The sequence below is a fragment of the Pseudophryne corroboree genome, chromosome 12 (genome assembly GCF_028390025.1).
Source record: "Pseudophryne corroboree isolate aPseCor3 chromosome 12, aPseCor3.hap2, whole genome shotgun sequence".
In the NCBI taxonomy this organism is placed as follows: Eukaryota; Metazoa; Chordata; class Amphibia; order Anura; family Myobatrachidae; genus Pseudophryne; species Pseudophryne corroboree.
This window is the reverse complement of record NC_086455.1, coordinates 163,374,109-163,391,177: the sequence shown is the minus strand read 5'-3', so window position 1 is coordinate 163,391,177 and position 17,069 is coordinate 163,374,109. Positions and strand designations below refer to the sequence as shown.

At 48.1% G+C, this 17,069-nt stretch overlaps 1 protein-coding gene across 3 annotated transcripts in view; it reads right to left on the bottom strand.

The window, feature by feature from the left end:
- Positions 1-17,069, bottom strand: part of TXNDC16 (thioredoxin domain containing 16) — a 107,959-nt gene that overhangs the window by 31,718 nt on the left and 59,172 nt on the right. For all 3 annotated transcript variants that reach the window (XM_063948399.1, XM_063948398.1, XM_063948397.1), the window contains 4 exons: positions 15,820-15,880; positions 15,607-15,718; positions 15,062-15,208; positions 11,683-11,742 (listed from right to left, as the gene is read on the bottom strand). In XM_063948399.1, the coding sequence (XP_063804469.1) occupies positions 11,683-11,742; positions 15,062-15,208; positions 15,607-15,718; positions 15,820-15,880 (380 nt within the window). The remainder of the gene's footprint in view (positions 1-11,682; positions 11,743-15,061; positions 15,209-15,606; positions 15,719-15,819; positions 15,881-17,069) is intronic.

Sequence of the window (17,069 nt, the reverse complement as noted above, 5' to 3'; positions counted from 1 at the left end):
GCCCTGACCCACCACTAAAACCAGCCTGCCCTGACCCTCCACTAAATCTAGCCTGCCCTGACACTCTACTAACACCAGCCTACCGTGACCCACCACTAACCCCAGCCTGCCCTGACCCACTATTACACCAACATGCCCTGACCCTCAACACCAGCCTGCCCTGATCCATCATTAAAACCAACCTGCCCTGACCCTCCACTAAATCTAGCCTGCCCTGACACTCTACTAACACCAGCCTACCCTGACCCACCACTAACCCCAGCCTGCCCTGACCTACTACTTACACCAACCTGCCCTGAACCCTCAATACCAGCCTGCCCTGACCCTCCACTAAATCTAGCCTGCCCTGACACTCTACTAACACCAGCCTACCCTGACCCACCACTAACCCCATACTGCCCTGACCTACTACTTACACCAACCTGCCCTGACCCTCCACTAAATCTAGCCTGCCCTGACCCTTTACTAACACCAGCCTGCCCTGACCCTCCACTAAATCTAGCCTGCCCTGACCCTTTACTAACACCAGCCTAACCTGTACTGCCACTAATTCCAACAAGCCCTGACCTTCCACTACTTTCAGCCTGCCCAGACTCTCCACTAATTCTGCCCTGATCCTCCACTGATACCAGTCTGACCCAGAAGCACAGTGGCACATGGCATCCTATGCTATCACATACAAGTTGCAACTATGATACAAATTGATCAAAAGCAGAAAACTGTAGCAACATGAACACTTCAAAACTGAGGCAACAACATTCTGCGGATAACTGAAGACTGCTTCTATACAGGTGCTTATTCTGCTGTATAACCAATAACTGTTGTTCATTTTAACAGGGTTTTCACAACTGTATCACTTAGCGGAACTCTGGAAGAAACTACGTTTTTGCTTGGTGGATCAGAACAAAGATTCCTTAGAAGTCTTCCATGATTTGCGAGTACAGACTTCAGGGGCGACAAAACATCACGATTACGTTATTACCCAGCCCTAAAGTGAGCTCACATGTGGATGAACGCTTGCTCAAACATTTTTGTTGCAGGGGGACAATTTTTTTTAGGATGTTTTTGAAGCACTTTTTTTATGAGCTGTAATTGCTGCACACTTTCTAGAAGATGATTTGAGATTTGCACGCAGCTTTTTCCCCTGACACTAGAATGAAAGAAAGCCTTGGCGGAAGCCCATAGGGAACAATACGGGTGAGAGCGGGTACAAGGTTGGAGAGACCACCTCACTGCAGCCACGAAACAACATCTTGGTGTCAATAAATCCTAATTTAGAAAACAGACAACACTATGCTAATTAATAATTCTCACTTGCGATTTTGTGTAACTATGCAACTTGTGTATTGTGTGTATGCGTGTTCATTTCATTAAAACGCACACTATGCATTGGAAGTAATGTATGTTCAAATTGCAGGACCACGTACTTTGGGTCTGATTCGCATGCAAGTCTGACAGCGGCCGCATCTAGCGATTTTCAGCAAATTGCACCTGCGTCAGCCTGCACTAGTATCTTTGCGAACGTACGAGCGTTTCAGATTAGTACGCATTTCAGAGTGGCAACTGGGCAGCAACACTGCGAACGCACGCAAAGAAACCATTTTCGAGCCACCGGGAGCTGTACACGTACAAGATGCGGGGATTAAACACCTGACGGCAGCATATGGGAGCTGCTACATGGAGGGAGATCTGGCAGGGAGTAACATAATCAGAAGAAAAAATAAGAATTTACTTACCGATAATTCTATTTCTCGTAGTCCGTAGTGGATGCTGGGGACTCCGTAAGGACCATGGGGAATAGCGGCTCCGCAGGAGACTGGGCACAAAAGTAAAGCTTTAGAACTACCTGGTGTGCACTGGCCCCTCCCCCTATGACCCTCCTCCAAGCCTCAGTTAGGATACTGTGCCCGGACGAGCGTACACAATAAGGAAGGATTTTGAATCCCGGGTAAGACTCATACCAGCCACACCAATCACACCATATAACTTGTGATCTAAACCCAGTTAACAGCATGATAACAGAGGAGCCTCTAGAAAAGATGGCTCACTACAGCAAAAACCCGATTTTTTGGTAACAATAACTATGTACCAGTATTGCAGACAATCCGCACTTGGGATGGGCGCCCAGCATCCACTACGGACTACGAGAAATAGAATTATCGGTAAGTAAATTCTTATTTTCTCTGACGTCCTAGTGGATGCTGGGGACTCCGTAAGGACCATGGGGATTATACCAAAGCTCCCAAACGGGCGGGAGAGTGCGGATGACTCTGCAGCACCAAATGAGAGAACTCCAGGTCCTCCTCAGCCAGGGTATCAAATTTGTAGAATTTTACAAACGTATTTGCTCCTGACCAAGTAGCTGCTCGGCAAAGTTGTAAAGCCGAGACCCCTCGGGCAGCCGCTCAAGATGAGCCCACCTTCCTTGTGGAATGGGCTTTTACAGATTTTGGCTGTGGCAGGCCTGCCACAGAATGTGCAAGCTGAATTGTACTACAAATCCAACGAGCAATAGTCTGCTTAGAAGCAGGAGCACCCAGCTTGTTGGGTGCATACAGAATAAACAACGAGTCAGATTTTCTGACTCCAGCCGTCCTGGAAACCTATATTTCCAGGGCTCTGACAACGACTAGCAACTTGGAGTCCTCCAAGTCCCTAGTAGCCGCAGGCACCACAATAGGTTGATTCAGGTGAAACGCTGAAAACCACCTTAGGGAGAAACTGAGGACAAGTCCTCAATTCCGCCCTGTCCGAATGGAAAATCAGATGAGGGCTTTTACAGGATAAAGCCGCCAATTCTGACACGCACCTGGCCCAGGCCAGGGCCAACAGCATGACCACTTTCCATGTGAGATATTTTAACTCCACATATTTAAGTGGTTCAAACTAATGTGACTTTTGGAACCCAAAAACTACATTTAGATCCCAAGGTGCCACTGGAGGCACAAAAGGAGGCTGTATATACAGTACCCCTTTCACAAACGTCTGAACTTCAGGGACTGAAGCTAGTTCTTTTTGGAAGAAAATTGACAGGGCCGAAATTTGAACCTTAATGGACCCCCATTTCAGGCCCATAGACACTCCTGTTTGCAGGAAATGTAGGAATCGACCTAGTTGAAAATTCCTCCGTCGGGGCCTTACTGGCCTCGCACCACGCAACATATTTTCGCCAAATGCGGTGATAATGTCTTGCGGTTATATCTTTCCTGGCTTTGATCAGGATAGGAATGACTTCATCCGGAATGCCTTTCTCCTTCAGGATCCGGCGTTCAACCACCATGCCGTCAAACGCAGCCGCGGTAAGTCTTGGAACAGACAGGGTCCTTGCTGGAGCAGGTCCCTTTTTAGAGGTAGAGGCCACGGATCCTCCGTGAGCATCTCTTGAAGTTCCGGTTACCAAGTCCTTCTTGGCCAATCCGGAACCACGAATATAGTGCTTACTCCTCTCCATCTTATAATTCTCAGTACCTTGGGTATGAGAGGCAGAGGAGGGAACACATACACTGACTGGTACACCCACTGTGTTACCAGAGCGTCTACAGCTATTGCCTGAGGGTCCCTTGACCTGGCGCAATACTTGTCGAGTTTTATAAACATGTGGAAGACTTCTGGGTGAAGTCCCCACTCTCCCGGGTGGAGGTCGTGTCTGCTGAGGAAGTCTGCTTCCCAGTTGTCCACTCCCGGAATGAATACTGCTGACAGTGCTATCACATGATTTTCCGCCCAGCGAAGAATCCTTGCAGCTTCTGCCATTGCCCTCCTGCTTCTTGTGTCACCCTGTCTGTTTACGTGGGTGACTGCCGTGATGTTGTCCGAATGGATCAACTCCGGGTGACCTTGAAGCAGAGGTCTTGCTGAGCTTAGAGCATTGTAAATGGCCCTTAGCTTCAGGATATTTATGTGAAGTGATGTCTCCAGGCTTGACCATAAGCTCTGGAAATTCCTTCCCTGTGTGACTGCTCCCCAGCCTCGCAGGCTGGCATCCGTGGTCACCAGGACCCAGTCCTGAATGTGCGGCCCTCTAGAAGATGAGCACTCTGCAACCACCACAGGAGAGACACCCTTGTGCTTGGTGACAGGGTTATCCGCTGATGCATCTGAAGATGCGACCCGGACCATTTGTCCAGCAGGTCCCACTGGAAAGTTCTTGCGTGGAATCTGCCGAATGGGATTGCTTCGTAGGAAGCCACCATTTTTCCCAGAACCATTTCATTGATGTACTGAGACTTGGCTCGGTTATAGGAGGTTCCCGACTAGCTCGGATAACTCCCTGACTTTCTCCTCCGGGAGAAACACCTTTTTCTGGACTGTGTCCAGGATCATCCCTAAGAACAGAAGACGAGTCGTCGGAATCAGCTGCGATTTTGGAATATTGAGAATCCAATCGTGCTGCCGCAACACTACCTGAGATAGTGCTACACCGACCTCCAACTGTTCCCTGGATCTTACCCTTATCAGGGAATCGTCCAAGTAAGGGATAACTAAAATTCCCTTCCTTCGAAGAAGTATCATCATTTCGGCCATTACCTTGGTAAAGACCCGGGGTGCCGTGGACCATCCATACGGCAGCGTCTGAAACTGATAGTGACAGTTCTGTACCATAAATCTGAGGTACCCTTGGTGAGAAGGGTAAATTGGGACATGAAGGTAAGCATCCTTGATGTCCCGAGACATCATGCAGTCCCCTTCTTCCAGGTTCGCAATCACTGCTCTGAGTGACTCAATCTTGAATTTGAACCTCCGTATGTAAGTGTTCAAGATTTTAGATTTAGAATCGGTCTCACCGAGCCGTCCGGCTTCGGTACCACAACAGTGTGGAATAATACCCCGTTCCCTGTTGCAGGAGGGGTACCTTGATTATCACCTGCTGGGAATACAGCTTGTGAATGGCTTCCAAAACTGCCTCCCTGTCAGAAGGAGACATCGGTAAAGCCGACTTTAGGAAACGGCGAGGGGGAGACGTCTCGAATTCCAATTTGTACCCCTGAGATATCACCTGAAGGATCCAGGGGTCTACTTGCGAGTGAGCCCACTGCGCGCTGAAATTCATTGAGACGGGCCCCCACCGTGCTTGATTCTGCTTGTAAAGCCCCAGCGTCATACTGAGGGCTTGGCAGAGGCGGGAGAGGGCTTCTGTTCCTGGGAACTGGCTGATTTCTGCAGCCTTTTTCCTCTCCCTCTGTCACGGGGCAGAAATGAGGAACCTTTTGCCCGCTTGCCCACGAAAAGACTGCGCCTGATAATACGGCGTCTTCTTATGTTGAGAGGTGACCTGGGGTACAAACGTGGATTTCCCAGCTGTTGCCGTGGCCACCAGGTTTGAAAGACCGACCCCAAATAACTCCTCCCCTTAATAAGGCAATACTTCCAAATGCCGTTTGGAATTCGCATCACCTGACCACTGTCGTGTCCATAACCCTCTACTGGCAGAAATGGACAACGCACTTAGACTCGATGCCAGTCGGCAAATATTCCGCTGTGCATCACGCATATATAGAAATGCATCTTTTAAATGCTCTATAGGCAATAATATACTGTCCCTATCTAGGGTATCAATATTTTCAGTCAGGGAATCCGACCACGCCAACCCAGCACTGCACATCCAGGCTGAGGCGATTGCTGGTCGCAGTATAACACCAGTATGTGTGTAAATACATTTTAGGATACCCTCCTGCTTTCTATCAGCAGGATCCTTAAGGGCGGCCATCTCAGGAGAGGGTAGAGCCCTTGTTCTTACAAGCGTGTGAGCGCTTTATCCACCCTAGGGGGTGTTTCCCAACGCACCCTAACCTCTGGCGGGAAAGGATATAATGCCAATAACATTTTAGAAATTATCAGTTGTTATCGGGGGAAACCCACGCATCATCACACACCTCATTTAATTTCTCAGATTCAGGAAAACTACAGGTAGTTTTTCCTCACCGAACATAATACCCCTTTTTGGTGGTACTCGTATTATCAGAAATGTGTAAAACATTTTTCATTGCCTCAATCATGTAACGTGTGGCCCTACTGGAAGTCACATTTGTCTCTTCACCGTCGACACTGGAGTCAGTATCCGTGTCGGCGTCTATATCTGCCATCTGAGGTAACGGGCGCTTTAGAGCCCCTGACGGCCTATGAGACGTCTGGACAGGCACAAGCTGAGTAGCCGGCTGTCTCATGTCAACCACTGTCTTTTATACAGAGCTGACACTGTCACGTAATTCCTTCCAACAGTTCATCCACTCAGGTGTCGACCCCCTAGGGGGTGACATCACTATTACAGGCAATCTGCTCCGTCTCCACATCATTTTTCTCCTCATACATGTCGACACAAACGTACCGACACACAGCACACACACAGGGAATGCTCTGATAGAGGACAGGACCCCACTAGCCCTTTGGGGAGACAGAGGGAGAGTTTGCCAGCACACACCAGAGCGCTATATATATACAGGGATAACCTTATATAAGTGTTTTTCCCCTTATAGCTGCTGTATTTTTAATACTGCGCGTAATTAGTGCCCCCCTCTCTTTTTTAACCCTTTCTGTAGTGTAGTGACTGCAGGGGAGAGCCAGGGAGCTTCCCTCCAACGGAGCTGTGAGGGAAAATGGCGCCAGTGTGCTGAGGAGATAGGCTCCGCCCCCTTCTCGGCGGCCTTATCTCCCGTTTTTCTGTGTATTCTGGCAGGGGTTAAATTCATCCATATAGCCCAGGAGCTATATGTGATGCATTTTTTTGCCATCCAAGGTGTTATTGCGTCTCAGGGCGCCCTCCCCCAGCGCCCTGCACCCTCAGTGACCGGAGTGTGAAGTGTGCTGAGAGCAATGGCGCACAGCTGCAGTGCTGTGCGCTACCTTGTTGAAGACAGGACGTCTTCTGCCGCCGATTTTCCGGACCTCTTCTGTCTTCTGGCTCTGTAAGGGGGCCGGCGGCGCGGCTCTGGGACCTATCCATGGCTGGGCCTGTGATCGGTCCCTCTGGAGCTAATGTCCAGTAGCCTCAGAAGCCCAATCCACTCTGCACGCAGGTGAGTTCGCTTCTTCTCCCCTTAGTCCCTCGATGCAGTGAGCCTGTTGCCAGCAGGTCTCACTGAACATAAAAAACCTAAAACTAAACTTTTCACTAAGCAGCTCAGGAGAGCCACCTAGTGTGCACCCTTCTCGTTCGGGCACAAAAATCTAACTGAGGCTTGGAGGAGGGTCATAGGGGGAGGGGCCAGTGCACACCAGGTAGTTCTAAAGCTTTACTTTTGTGCCCAGTCTCCTGCGGAGCCGCTATTCCCCATGGTCCTTACGGAGTCCCCAGCATCCACTAGGACGTCAGAGAAAAATAGGAAGAAACCAGTATTCCGAAAGTTGGGGGCTGATGTACCTAGCAGTGAAAAGAGTGGAGAAGCGGATGAGTGGAGACTCGGGGGTGACATCAATTCTGGGTAAAATATATCTCTAAAGGGGTAATTCAGATCTGATCGCAGCAGCAAACTTGTTAGCTAATGGGCAAAACCATGTGCACTGCAGGTGGGGCAGATGTAACATGTGCAGAGAGAGTTAGATTGGGGGGGGGGGTTTACTTTGTTTCTGTGCAGGGTAAATACTGGCTGCTTTATTTTTACACTGCAATTGAGATTTTAGTTTGAACACACCCCACCCAAATCTAACTCTCTCTGCACATGTTACATCTGCCCCACCTGCAGTGCACAAAGGGGGTCATTCCGAGTTGATCGTAGCTGTGCTAAATTTAGCACAGCTACGATCAGGCACTCAGACATGCGGGGGGACGCCCAGCACAGGGATAGCCTACCCCGCAAGTCAGTGCGCCCCCCCCCCCCCCTTCCAGAAATGCAAAAGCATCGCACAGCGGCGATGCTTTTGCATTTGAGGAGTTACTCCCGCCCAGCGCAGCTCCTGCGGCTGGCCGGGAGAACCTCTTTGCTACCCGGGTCGCAGCGGCTGCGTGTGACATCATGTAGCCGCCGCGGCCTGCCCCCCCAACGGTCCGGCCACGCCTGCGTTGGCCTGGACCGTGCCCCCTAAACGGCAGCTTAACGCCGCCATACAGCCCCCTCCCGCCCAGCGACCGCCTCTGCCTGTCAATCAGCCAGAGGTGATCGCTAGGCAACGACGGCGCATGCGCAGTTCCGACCCGATCGATGGGCTGCGATAAACTGCAGCGAGCGATCGGGTCGGAATGACCCCCATGGTTTTATCCATTAGCTATCAGATTTGCTGCTGCGATCAGATCTGAATTAGGTCTTTTATTGCTTATTATATTGTAACCAGAACTGAGATTACCCCAGATTGCCGCAATGTAGGAGCACTGGTTTCCTTTTCGACAGATTACGTATATAATTCCGGGGTGCACCCTCTATATATGGCAATAGAGGGAAACAGCTGCCCCTATTATATAAGGTAGAGCTGGCCGACGTTACGTCACAGGACGTGAAGCTTCATGAATGTACAAATGAATAAATACAGGCAAGAGGCAGCTTTTGGTGCAAAATCCAATCTTCTGAATATTTATCTGAATGAGTACTGTGATATAATATGTAATTAGCATTACTAGGGGTGGACTTAACCATTATATAACAGACCTAAACATTAGCAAATCAATTACGGATGTGTCCTCATACACTCCTGCTGCAGACGTGCCACTAAGCCACACTTGGTGTGCCAGGTCTTGCGCAACTTGTGCTAGCGCCGGGCATTTATTCCGCATAAATGCGTCTTCGTGTGATGCGACATGACTAGGACGCACCAGGAGACTGGTGTAAATTTAATATGCAATACTTGAATATCTGTGTGCAAAATTTGTATATATCCTGGTGTGTCCTAAGTGCATCGCTTTGGAACTAAGGCACATCACAACTAAGACATTTTCGGTCAGAAAGACGCAAAACAGACGTCTGGTGCTGTACTGTGTAATTAATATACAAGAGACCTAATATATAGTCATTTATATTCAAGACGCCTTCACAGTAAATTGATAGGCTGGGCTTCCCTTCAAGTAAATGTATATTTTATAAACTGCCCCTCTGATACTGTGACGTGACAGAGCAGTCTAATTACATATCTACACTTGGCTCTGATCCCTTTTAGTAACTTACATAAAATCTGTGATAGCAGAATAGCACGTGTTTCAATTCTATTTTCATGGCAGAACGGTGAAACAGACACAGCGAAAGCTGCTCAGTCTGGCAGCGCTTACCAGGTGCATGAAAGGGAGGGGTCACAACAAACATAAAACAAAAGGGGGGGGGGGGCAATTCCCCCTCAGGTGTCCTAGCACACTAAATAGTACTTGCAACAGTACTTGAAAACTATATGGTAATAGAAATTCAGAGATATTTGTTGCATGCATTTGCAAATACATGGTAAACTGCAGAGACCCATCACGGCTTCTCTGATTACTGGCGCCCCCTACTCTGCATGATAACAGTACCCACTTAGGGCCATGTTAAATAATTGGCTATTGTTAGGCTTCATGATAAAGGCTCATACAGATATACACCCAAATTGATGCTTAGTTTACCTAGGAGCCACCTCTGGGATCCATACCTCTCCAGGAGGGACAGAATGCTCTGCTCCTGCACTTAATTTATGATTGCCATCACCTGTGCTGACACACCTTTCTAATCCATTAACCTGTTCAACACAGGTGCAGACAATCATAAATTAAGAAAAAAGTCCAGAAGCAGAGCATTGTGTCCCTCCTGGAGAGGGTTATGTTGGGAGGTATGGTATGAGGATCTCCAAATAGCACTACAGGAACCAGCATGCCTTCTAAAATGTTGATTCCATAAAAACGCCTCTCACAACTGCAGACGCAGTGAAAGCTGCTCAATCTGGCAGCACTTATCTGGTGCATGCAAGGGAGGGGTCACAACAAACAGAAATCAAAAGGGGGGTGGCTTTCCCCCTCAAGGTGTCCCCTAGCATACTAAATAGTACTTGCAACAATACTTGAAAACAATATCATACCTCCCAACATGACCCTCTTCAGGAGGGACACAATGCTCTGCTTTTGGCCTTTTCTTTAAATTTATGATTGTCTGCACCTGTGTTGAACAGGTTAATGGATAAGAAAGGTGTTTCAGCACAGGTGATGGCAATCATACAGTAAGAGGGAAGTCCAGGAGCAGAGCATTCTGTCCCTCCTGGAGAGGGTCATGTTGGGAGGTATGCAATATGATGATAGACATTCAGAGATACTTGTTGCATGCATTTGCAAACACATGGTAAGCTGCTGAGCCCCATCGGCAGTCCCTACACTGCATGATACCAGTACCCACTTAGGGCCATGCAATTGTTGGAACAACCAGTGGCAATAATGGTGGAAGAGTGGATGTATAACGGTGTTAATCACTGAGAAATATAATTTCCTCTTGCTCTATTACAGCTAACAGACGGGTCATTAGAAAGAGCGTGCATATGCGTCAGATAAACGAAGTACAGACGCTGTATAGAGAAATACTGGAAATTCTGCACCTGCGTCATATAGAAGCCCACCAGTTCTCGCCGATGTCACATGTGGTATCAATGGACTGACTTACACCATGAGTGCACTCAATGAATGTAACATCTACATCCTAAGAGCACTTTCTCAGACACGATGACAGCACACATTCATTATGGTGCATTAATTACTGGAAATAACGACTCTGCCTAGGTTTTAGTTCATGCTGAAGGGAGACCAATGTTATTACAGCTGGAAAAGCAGATCGCAAAATCCTTTCCTAGCTCAGCTTCCTCCGATACTTTCATAAGAGCTAAATGTTTACTTTAAGAAACCTATTGTAAGGTTGGGAGAATGTAGCGATGTCATCATTTTGTTGAAAGTAGACCGAAGGCTATGACGATGAATTCCTGATTGCAAAAGAAAGGGAAAATCCAAACGGAATCCTATTCCGGGAGGTAAGAAGTATGACCGTGTCATAGTTCACTCAGGAATCTGACATGTACGCTCAACACTGGTGGCGTCATACGCAGAAGCCATTATTATGAAGATAATAAATCAAGTACGGTAACTGCAGACAAGTTACCCCCTTTCCTGTCAGGATATTTCATGTTCTTACTAATCTTAGTTGGCGGCTAATCAGTGGTTACATTTCTAGACGAAGGGTTCCATCACTGAGCTTAAAATCTATGGCCAATTTTACAACATTCAGACAGACAAAATCAGCCTCTTCATCCCCAGAGGTGACCCTTTGATTCAGTGGCACACACAGGGAGGGTTTCTGAGTACCCGGAAACTCCCCTGAAGGACCAAATTTTATTTGCACACAATCATAGCCCAGGCCCCTTGTGGTATTAGGAGATGATTTGCAGGTCTGTGGGGAGGGTGCGTAGCCAATTTGACTCAATTCTAAGAGAACTGCGTCATTTTGGCCCCATACACTTCCCATACAGGAGCAAATCAGGGCACTGTGCCATGATGGCGGGACCTTATGGTGCAAGGTGCCCAGCCATGCCCCCATCAATGAACTCCTGTAGTATTTTAGGCTCCCAAAGCGAAGGAAAGCGTTGTTTGTGTAAGCGTTCTATATAATGTGTGTGTAATATAGTGTTTATTTGTATATCGATATGTACAGAATTATTCAAATGGAAGGTAAAATATACACACGATAGTGTGACGACATGTATTACTCTTTACAAGGGTGAATGATTACTGGTCTGTAAAAGAACAAACAGATTACGCACCTTTATATTTTTCCGCCATATTTAAAAATGACTCCAGCACGGTCAATGACACAGGTAGCCCTGAAATAAGAAGGTAGTTAGAACCGAAATATAACTTTCTATATGATACTGTAATGACATCCTTCCTCGTCTGTACATCGCGTAGGGACTTCTACTGTAGACGCTGCTGCCTAAAATCTCTCCACACAGAGCGACAGCATTATATAGGAGCGGAAAGCAAAACTACTATGTTTGTTGTATCTGGAGAAAAACATAATTAAACGACAATATTTGTGATGTTCCTGCCCCTTAAGAGTATTGAAAAGTAGATTATCCCAGAAGGAGCAGGAACTTGATCTGGAGTTCTGACCCTAATTGTCTCCACCCACGGTCGGACTGGCCCATAGGGGTACAGGGGAAACCACCGGCAGGCCCCACTGCCTGAGGGCCCACTCCTTCCTCTAGGGATCAGGTTCCAGACTGTGCACTTGTATTATACATGGTAGATATGTTGCATTACTCTGCACTAAACTATTGTGTATTTCAAGCCTCTGTGGAGGCTGGCCACACCCCCTGTGTAGGCTGGCCACACCCCTAAGTATGGGCCCCTATCACTGCATTCCCCCGGCGGGCCCTTCATGTCCCTGTCCGACACTGTCTCCAGCACAGAGTCATTCCAGGAAATCTGCACAATTATTACCAGCATGCAGGAGACAGGCCATTACACGTCATGGGTCACTGTATAAGACGTGTGAATTCTGTGCCTCGTGCCTCAGCAATGGTACTGGATAGGCTTGCTGATCACTATAATGAAGCACAATCGTTGGGGCAGGGGCTAAACAAGGCTTAATCCCCCACCCCCACTTCTGAAACACTGCTGAATTACTTTGAGAGTAGGAGGCGGCCCAGGAGGCGAGAGGAATTCCTGAACCTGTGCTCAAATTTTCCTACGAGGCATGGACTGTCTTCTAATGGGCATTTGAGCCTCACAGCAGGACTTCAGGCTGCGGGACGAGATATGTGAATGCAAGCGTTACACGTCGCGTGTGGTGGTGAAGATCAGACTGGGGCTATACTTTTATTTCTACGCGCAATTCCCTCTTGGCACACAATCCCACAGACGCTTATGCAGAGCACTTGTGTAGTGGTGCTTCCCAAAGTGGCCAGCCGTCCCGCTCCTGGCGCTCTCTGTTATGAGGTCAGATGAACATTCTGTTTGCACACGTGTCGTGTTGTGCGGTTGTATGTTCATAACGAACAGATACGCGGAAAAGAAAAAATATGGAAAGCCAGAAGAGAATGAGAGACACACGAATACACACATTGTGTGTGCGAGAGCGAGAGGCAAATTTATCAGAGCTTGGAGAGAGATAAAATACCAAAGTACCAGCCAATCAGCTCCTAACTGTCATGTTACAGGTTGTGGGGTAGATGTATTAAACATTGATACCGCTTCTCCGCCATGTATTACAGCGGCGGTGTGTGCTCAGTTACAGGGGCGTGATGCATCCCTGACTATATCGATGCTGCTATCTACAAGATGGCACACTGATATTCTGGGCAATGCACTGGTCGTTCCCACACCTATCGATTTCCACAGCTGCAGGTGTCATTGGCCCTCATTCCGAGTTGATCGCTCGCTAGCGGTTTTTAGCAGCCGTGCAAACGCATAGTTGCCTCCCACGGGGGAGTGTATTTTCTCTTTGCAAGTGTGTGAACGCCTGTGCAGCCGAGCGGTTCAAAAACATTTTGTGCAGTTTCTGAGTAGCTCTGAACTTACTCAGCCGCTGCGATCACTTCAGTCTTTTTGGTGCCGGAATTGACGTCACACAACTGCCCTCCAAACGCCCGGACACGCCTGCGTTTTTCCAAACACTCCCAGAAAACGGTCAGTTGACACCCATAAGCACCTTTTTTCTGTCAATCTCCTTGCGATCGGCTGTGCGTATGGATTCTTCGTTAAATCCATAGCTCAGCAATGATCCGCATTGTACCCGTACAACGCACGTGCGCATTGCGGTGCATACGCATGCGCAGTAGAGACCTGATCGCAGCGCAGCGAAAATCGGCAGCGTGCGATCAACTCGGAATGACCCCCATTGCCCATACATCACAGCTAGCGACAGCATTGTGCCTGTCTGTGCCGGCTGCCGGCCGCATGTGAGTTCTCACGAGAGTAGTGAGATCTCGCGCATGTGCCCTGTGCGCTCTAGCGGGGATTGAAGGAGGGGACAGTTTTCACTCCCCAGCTCCAGCAAACGAGATGTTCTTACATCTCGTCAATGTTCCTTCCTGCTTCGCCTTGGTAAAGCAGTTAGAGCTATAGCGCAACAATACGGGTGTCTGAAAAATGGCAGCTAGGAGCTGAATGGCTGGTACTTTATCTCTCTCCAGGCACTGATACCCCTGACCAAGGGAGACAGAGAGAGAGCGGGACAGAGACAGAGGCACACAAAGAGGGAGAATTCAATTGTTTGAAAAGTCGGGTGGGTGTCTGTTTTTTCCTATTAGGAAAAAACACACCCAACTGACTTTTTCCAAACAATTGAATACCCCCCATAGTGTCTGAAGACTAATATAGAATGTGACAGAGGTGGTCATTCCGAGTTGATCGCTAGCTGCTGTTGTTCACAGCGCAGCGATCAGGCTAAAAATCTGCATTTCTGCGCATGCGTATGCACCGCAATGCGCACCCGCGACGTACGGGTACAAAGCCCTTTGTGGTTTTGCGCAGGTTCTAGAGAAGCTTTCAGTCGCACGGCACAACGTAGGAAGAGTGACATGAAGTGGGCGTTTCTGGGTGTCAACCGACCATTTTTAGGGAGTGCTTAGAAAAACACAGGCGTGGCTGGGCGAACGCTGAGCGGGTGTGTGACGTCAAAAGCCATCCCACCAACGTTAGAATCAACGCACAGGAAGAGTAAGTACAGGGCTGGTCTTGTTTTGCACAAAATGTTTTTGCAGGCGCTCTGCTGCACAGGCGTTCGCACTTCTGCAAAGCAAAAATACACTCCCCGGTGGGCGGAGACTATGCGTTTGCATGGCTGCTAAAAACTGCTAGCGAGCGATCAACTCGGAATGACCCCCAGAGAGAGAAATAGCGCGCGCAAGAGAGAGAGAGAAAGTAAAGAGACAGAGAGTGCTATATAGAGAAAACGTGAGAAAGACAGATGCTGCCAGAATAAGAGAGCGGGAAATAAGCAGACAAGCTTTTATGATAAAACCCATTATACAGATACATTTAGTGCTCACTAACAACCCATCTCTGAGCCCCTTAGCACAATGATGTATACACTCTGCTAGTCCAGGATTAACCTAAAGGTTAACATTCTGACATGTATTTACACTGTCACATCAGACGGACTTGTACCTCCGGGAAGGAACGTGTCTCGGAACTTACAACTCATGTAGAAGAGGACCGCTGTATGACGGGGGCTGGAGAAAACCGTCTTGAAAGTCTCATCTGTCAGCTCCGGTACCAGCTGCAAGGGCAGGGTGCGGTGTCTGTGCCTGTATACGGCCTGCGCTACCTCGTCGTCCTCAACCTCTGCGGTAAGGAAAGTATGCAGAGCCTAAATATTTACATGTGACTGTGGATCCCACAAAGAATAACTACGCAGCAATGTTTCATTCAACCAAGACTACACGACAGGAGACATTCATAGCCCGAAGAAGGAAGAGGTGAGGAAAACGCAAAAAAAAATCCTTAAAAATAGATGGAAAATTAAATATTACAGTGTTCTAAAGTGACTTTCATGACATGTAGCCTGAAAGGATATATCCAGCTACAAACAAATATTTCCCTGCCAACCTTTTTCTGCCACCGCTGATGCGGTCCTCCAGTACAGGAAGTCTGCCGCTACCTCCTAGTTTGGGGGATGCCACACCTGCATGGTGTAACGTCTACCTGCTAGGATCCTGGGAACGTTTTGTGCTGTACAATACCTGGGTCGCCAGCTTCCTCTTCCGGTTTGTCAGTCTGCTTTTCTTTAGGCTTGTCTATGAGATCTAGGATTTGCTGGGTCTCCTCCAACCTAAAGTATTTCACCGGCACATTCTGCAAACAGACAGCGCAACCCGTGGTTAAATCCCGCAGCAGGAGGGGTTAGCGGCTACGGGGTGTTGCGCCGCTGAGATAGATACATAACACATACTCACTTCCTCTGCCCTCTTCACAGCCACGTTGGTATCAGGAGGAATGTGTACCCCGGCCTTCTCCCTGGAAGAATGAAATGTTCTGTTATATAATGATCACTCTATAGTAACTTTTCTGGGGTCAATGTTACTTTTTATCAGATGTCAGAAAGTCTTTTGCAATTTCTGTGAAAGTCTGATTATAGCGGCCCCAGAAGCAGCTCCAGTGAATGTAAAACAGTTTTTTTGTCCCGTTTATAACATTTCTCTGTAACGTTAGCTGCCAACCTGTTTTGTAAACGACCGATTCATCCAAATACACATTGCACTGGCTTTTCTATTAGACACACATTTCCGCAAAACCTTTGCCTCGTTCTGTGCATTACAGGAGAATTGTTTGACCATAAAAGAGTTCTGAGCCAGACACACAGAACAGCGAATTGGCCGCGGTCTCCCCAGCTCTAGTTATAGACTACAGATTCAGAGTTGCGCTCAAATCGCCCGCATTGTGTGCCCGGAAATAAATGCGGATCTTCCCCTGTATACATAGTTGGCTGCAGCTATACGACCGCACCGTCCCTTTGTATTGGCTTGTGAAAGTTGCCCTCATCTCTATTAACGTGTGCCTGCACCAGCCCTGCTAGAGATCCGTCTGAAATCACATGGATCTCTGCGTACGCTCGGCTCTCATTGACTCGCAATTCCACCTAACCGGTCACCACACGCCCTCAGAAGACTTATCCTACATGCAAGCGGCCAGCTACCGCCCATTCACACCCACTCAGCTGCAAGTGGCTGAGAAGTGCACAAGTCGTCCGTAACTGCAGAAAGTTATGTATGCTGGACTACAGAGCACGGGCACTGCAAATGTGAATCAGGCCCAAAGTGTGGGGTGATAGTCCATGGAACAGTGAGGCACAAGCCGAGCTTAGAGGGGTATTGCAGGAACTTTGCACCTCTGCAAAATGGCTCGTTCCACAGCTAAATTGGAGCTTTGGATTTATTGCTACTGTGACCATATATTCATGTACAATAAACTAATTAAATCTATAATAATAATAATAATACAATTTGAGTGACTTTCCTTAAACGGATCTGCTGCCTTACACCATATTGGACATGGAAGCTGCCAGGAAAACGGTCAGACCGCTAAGCAATGTAAGACTGCACAGACTCTCTGCCCCACCCATTTACTAGCGTGTGTTGAGGGCGTAAAGACTTCGGATGACACAGCTAAGTCACACTGCGATGTGTAATCAGACTTCAGACAGAGC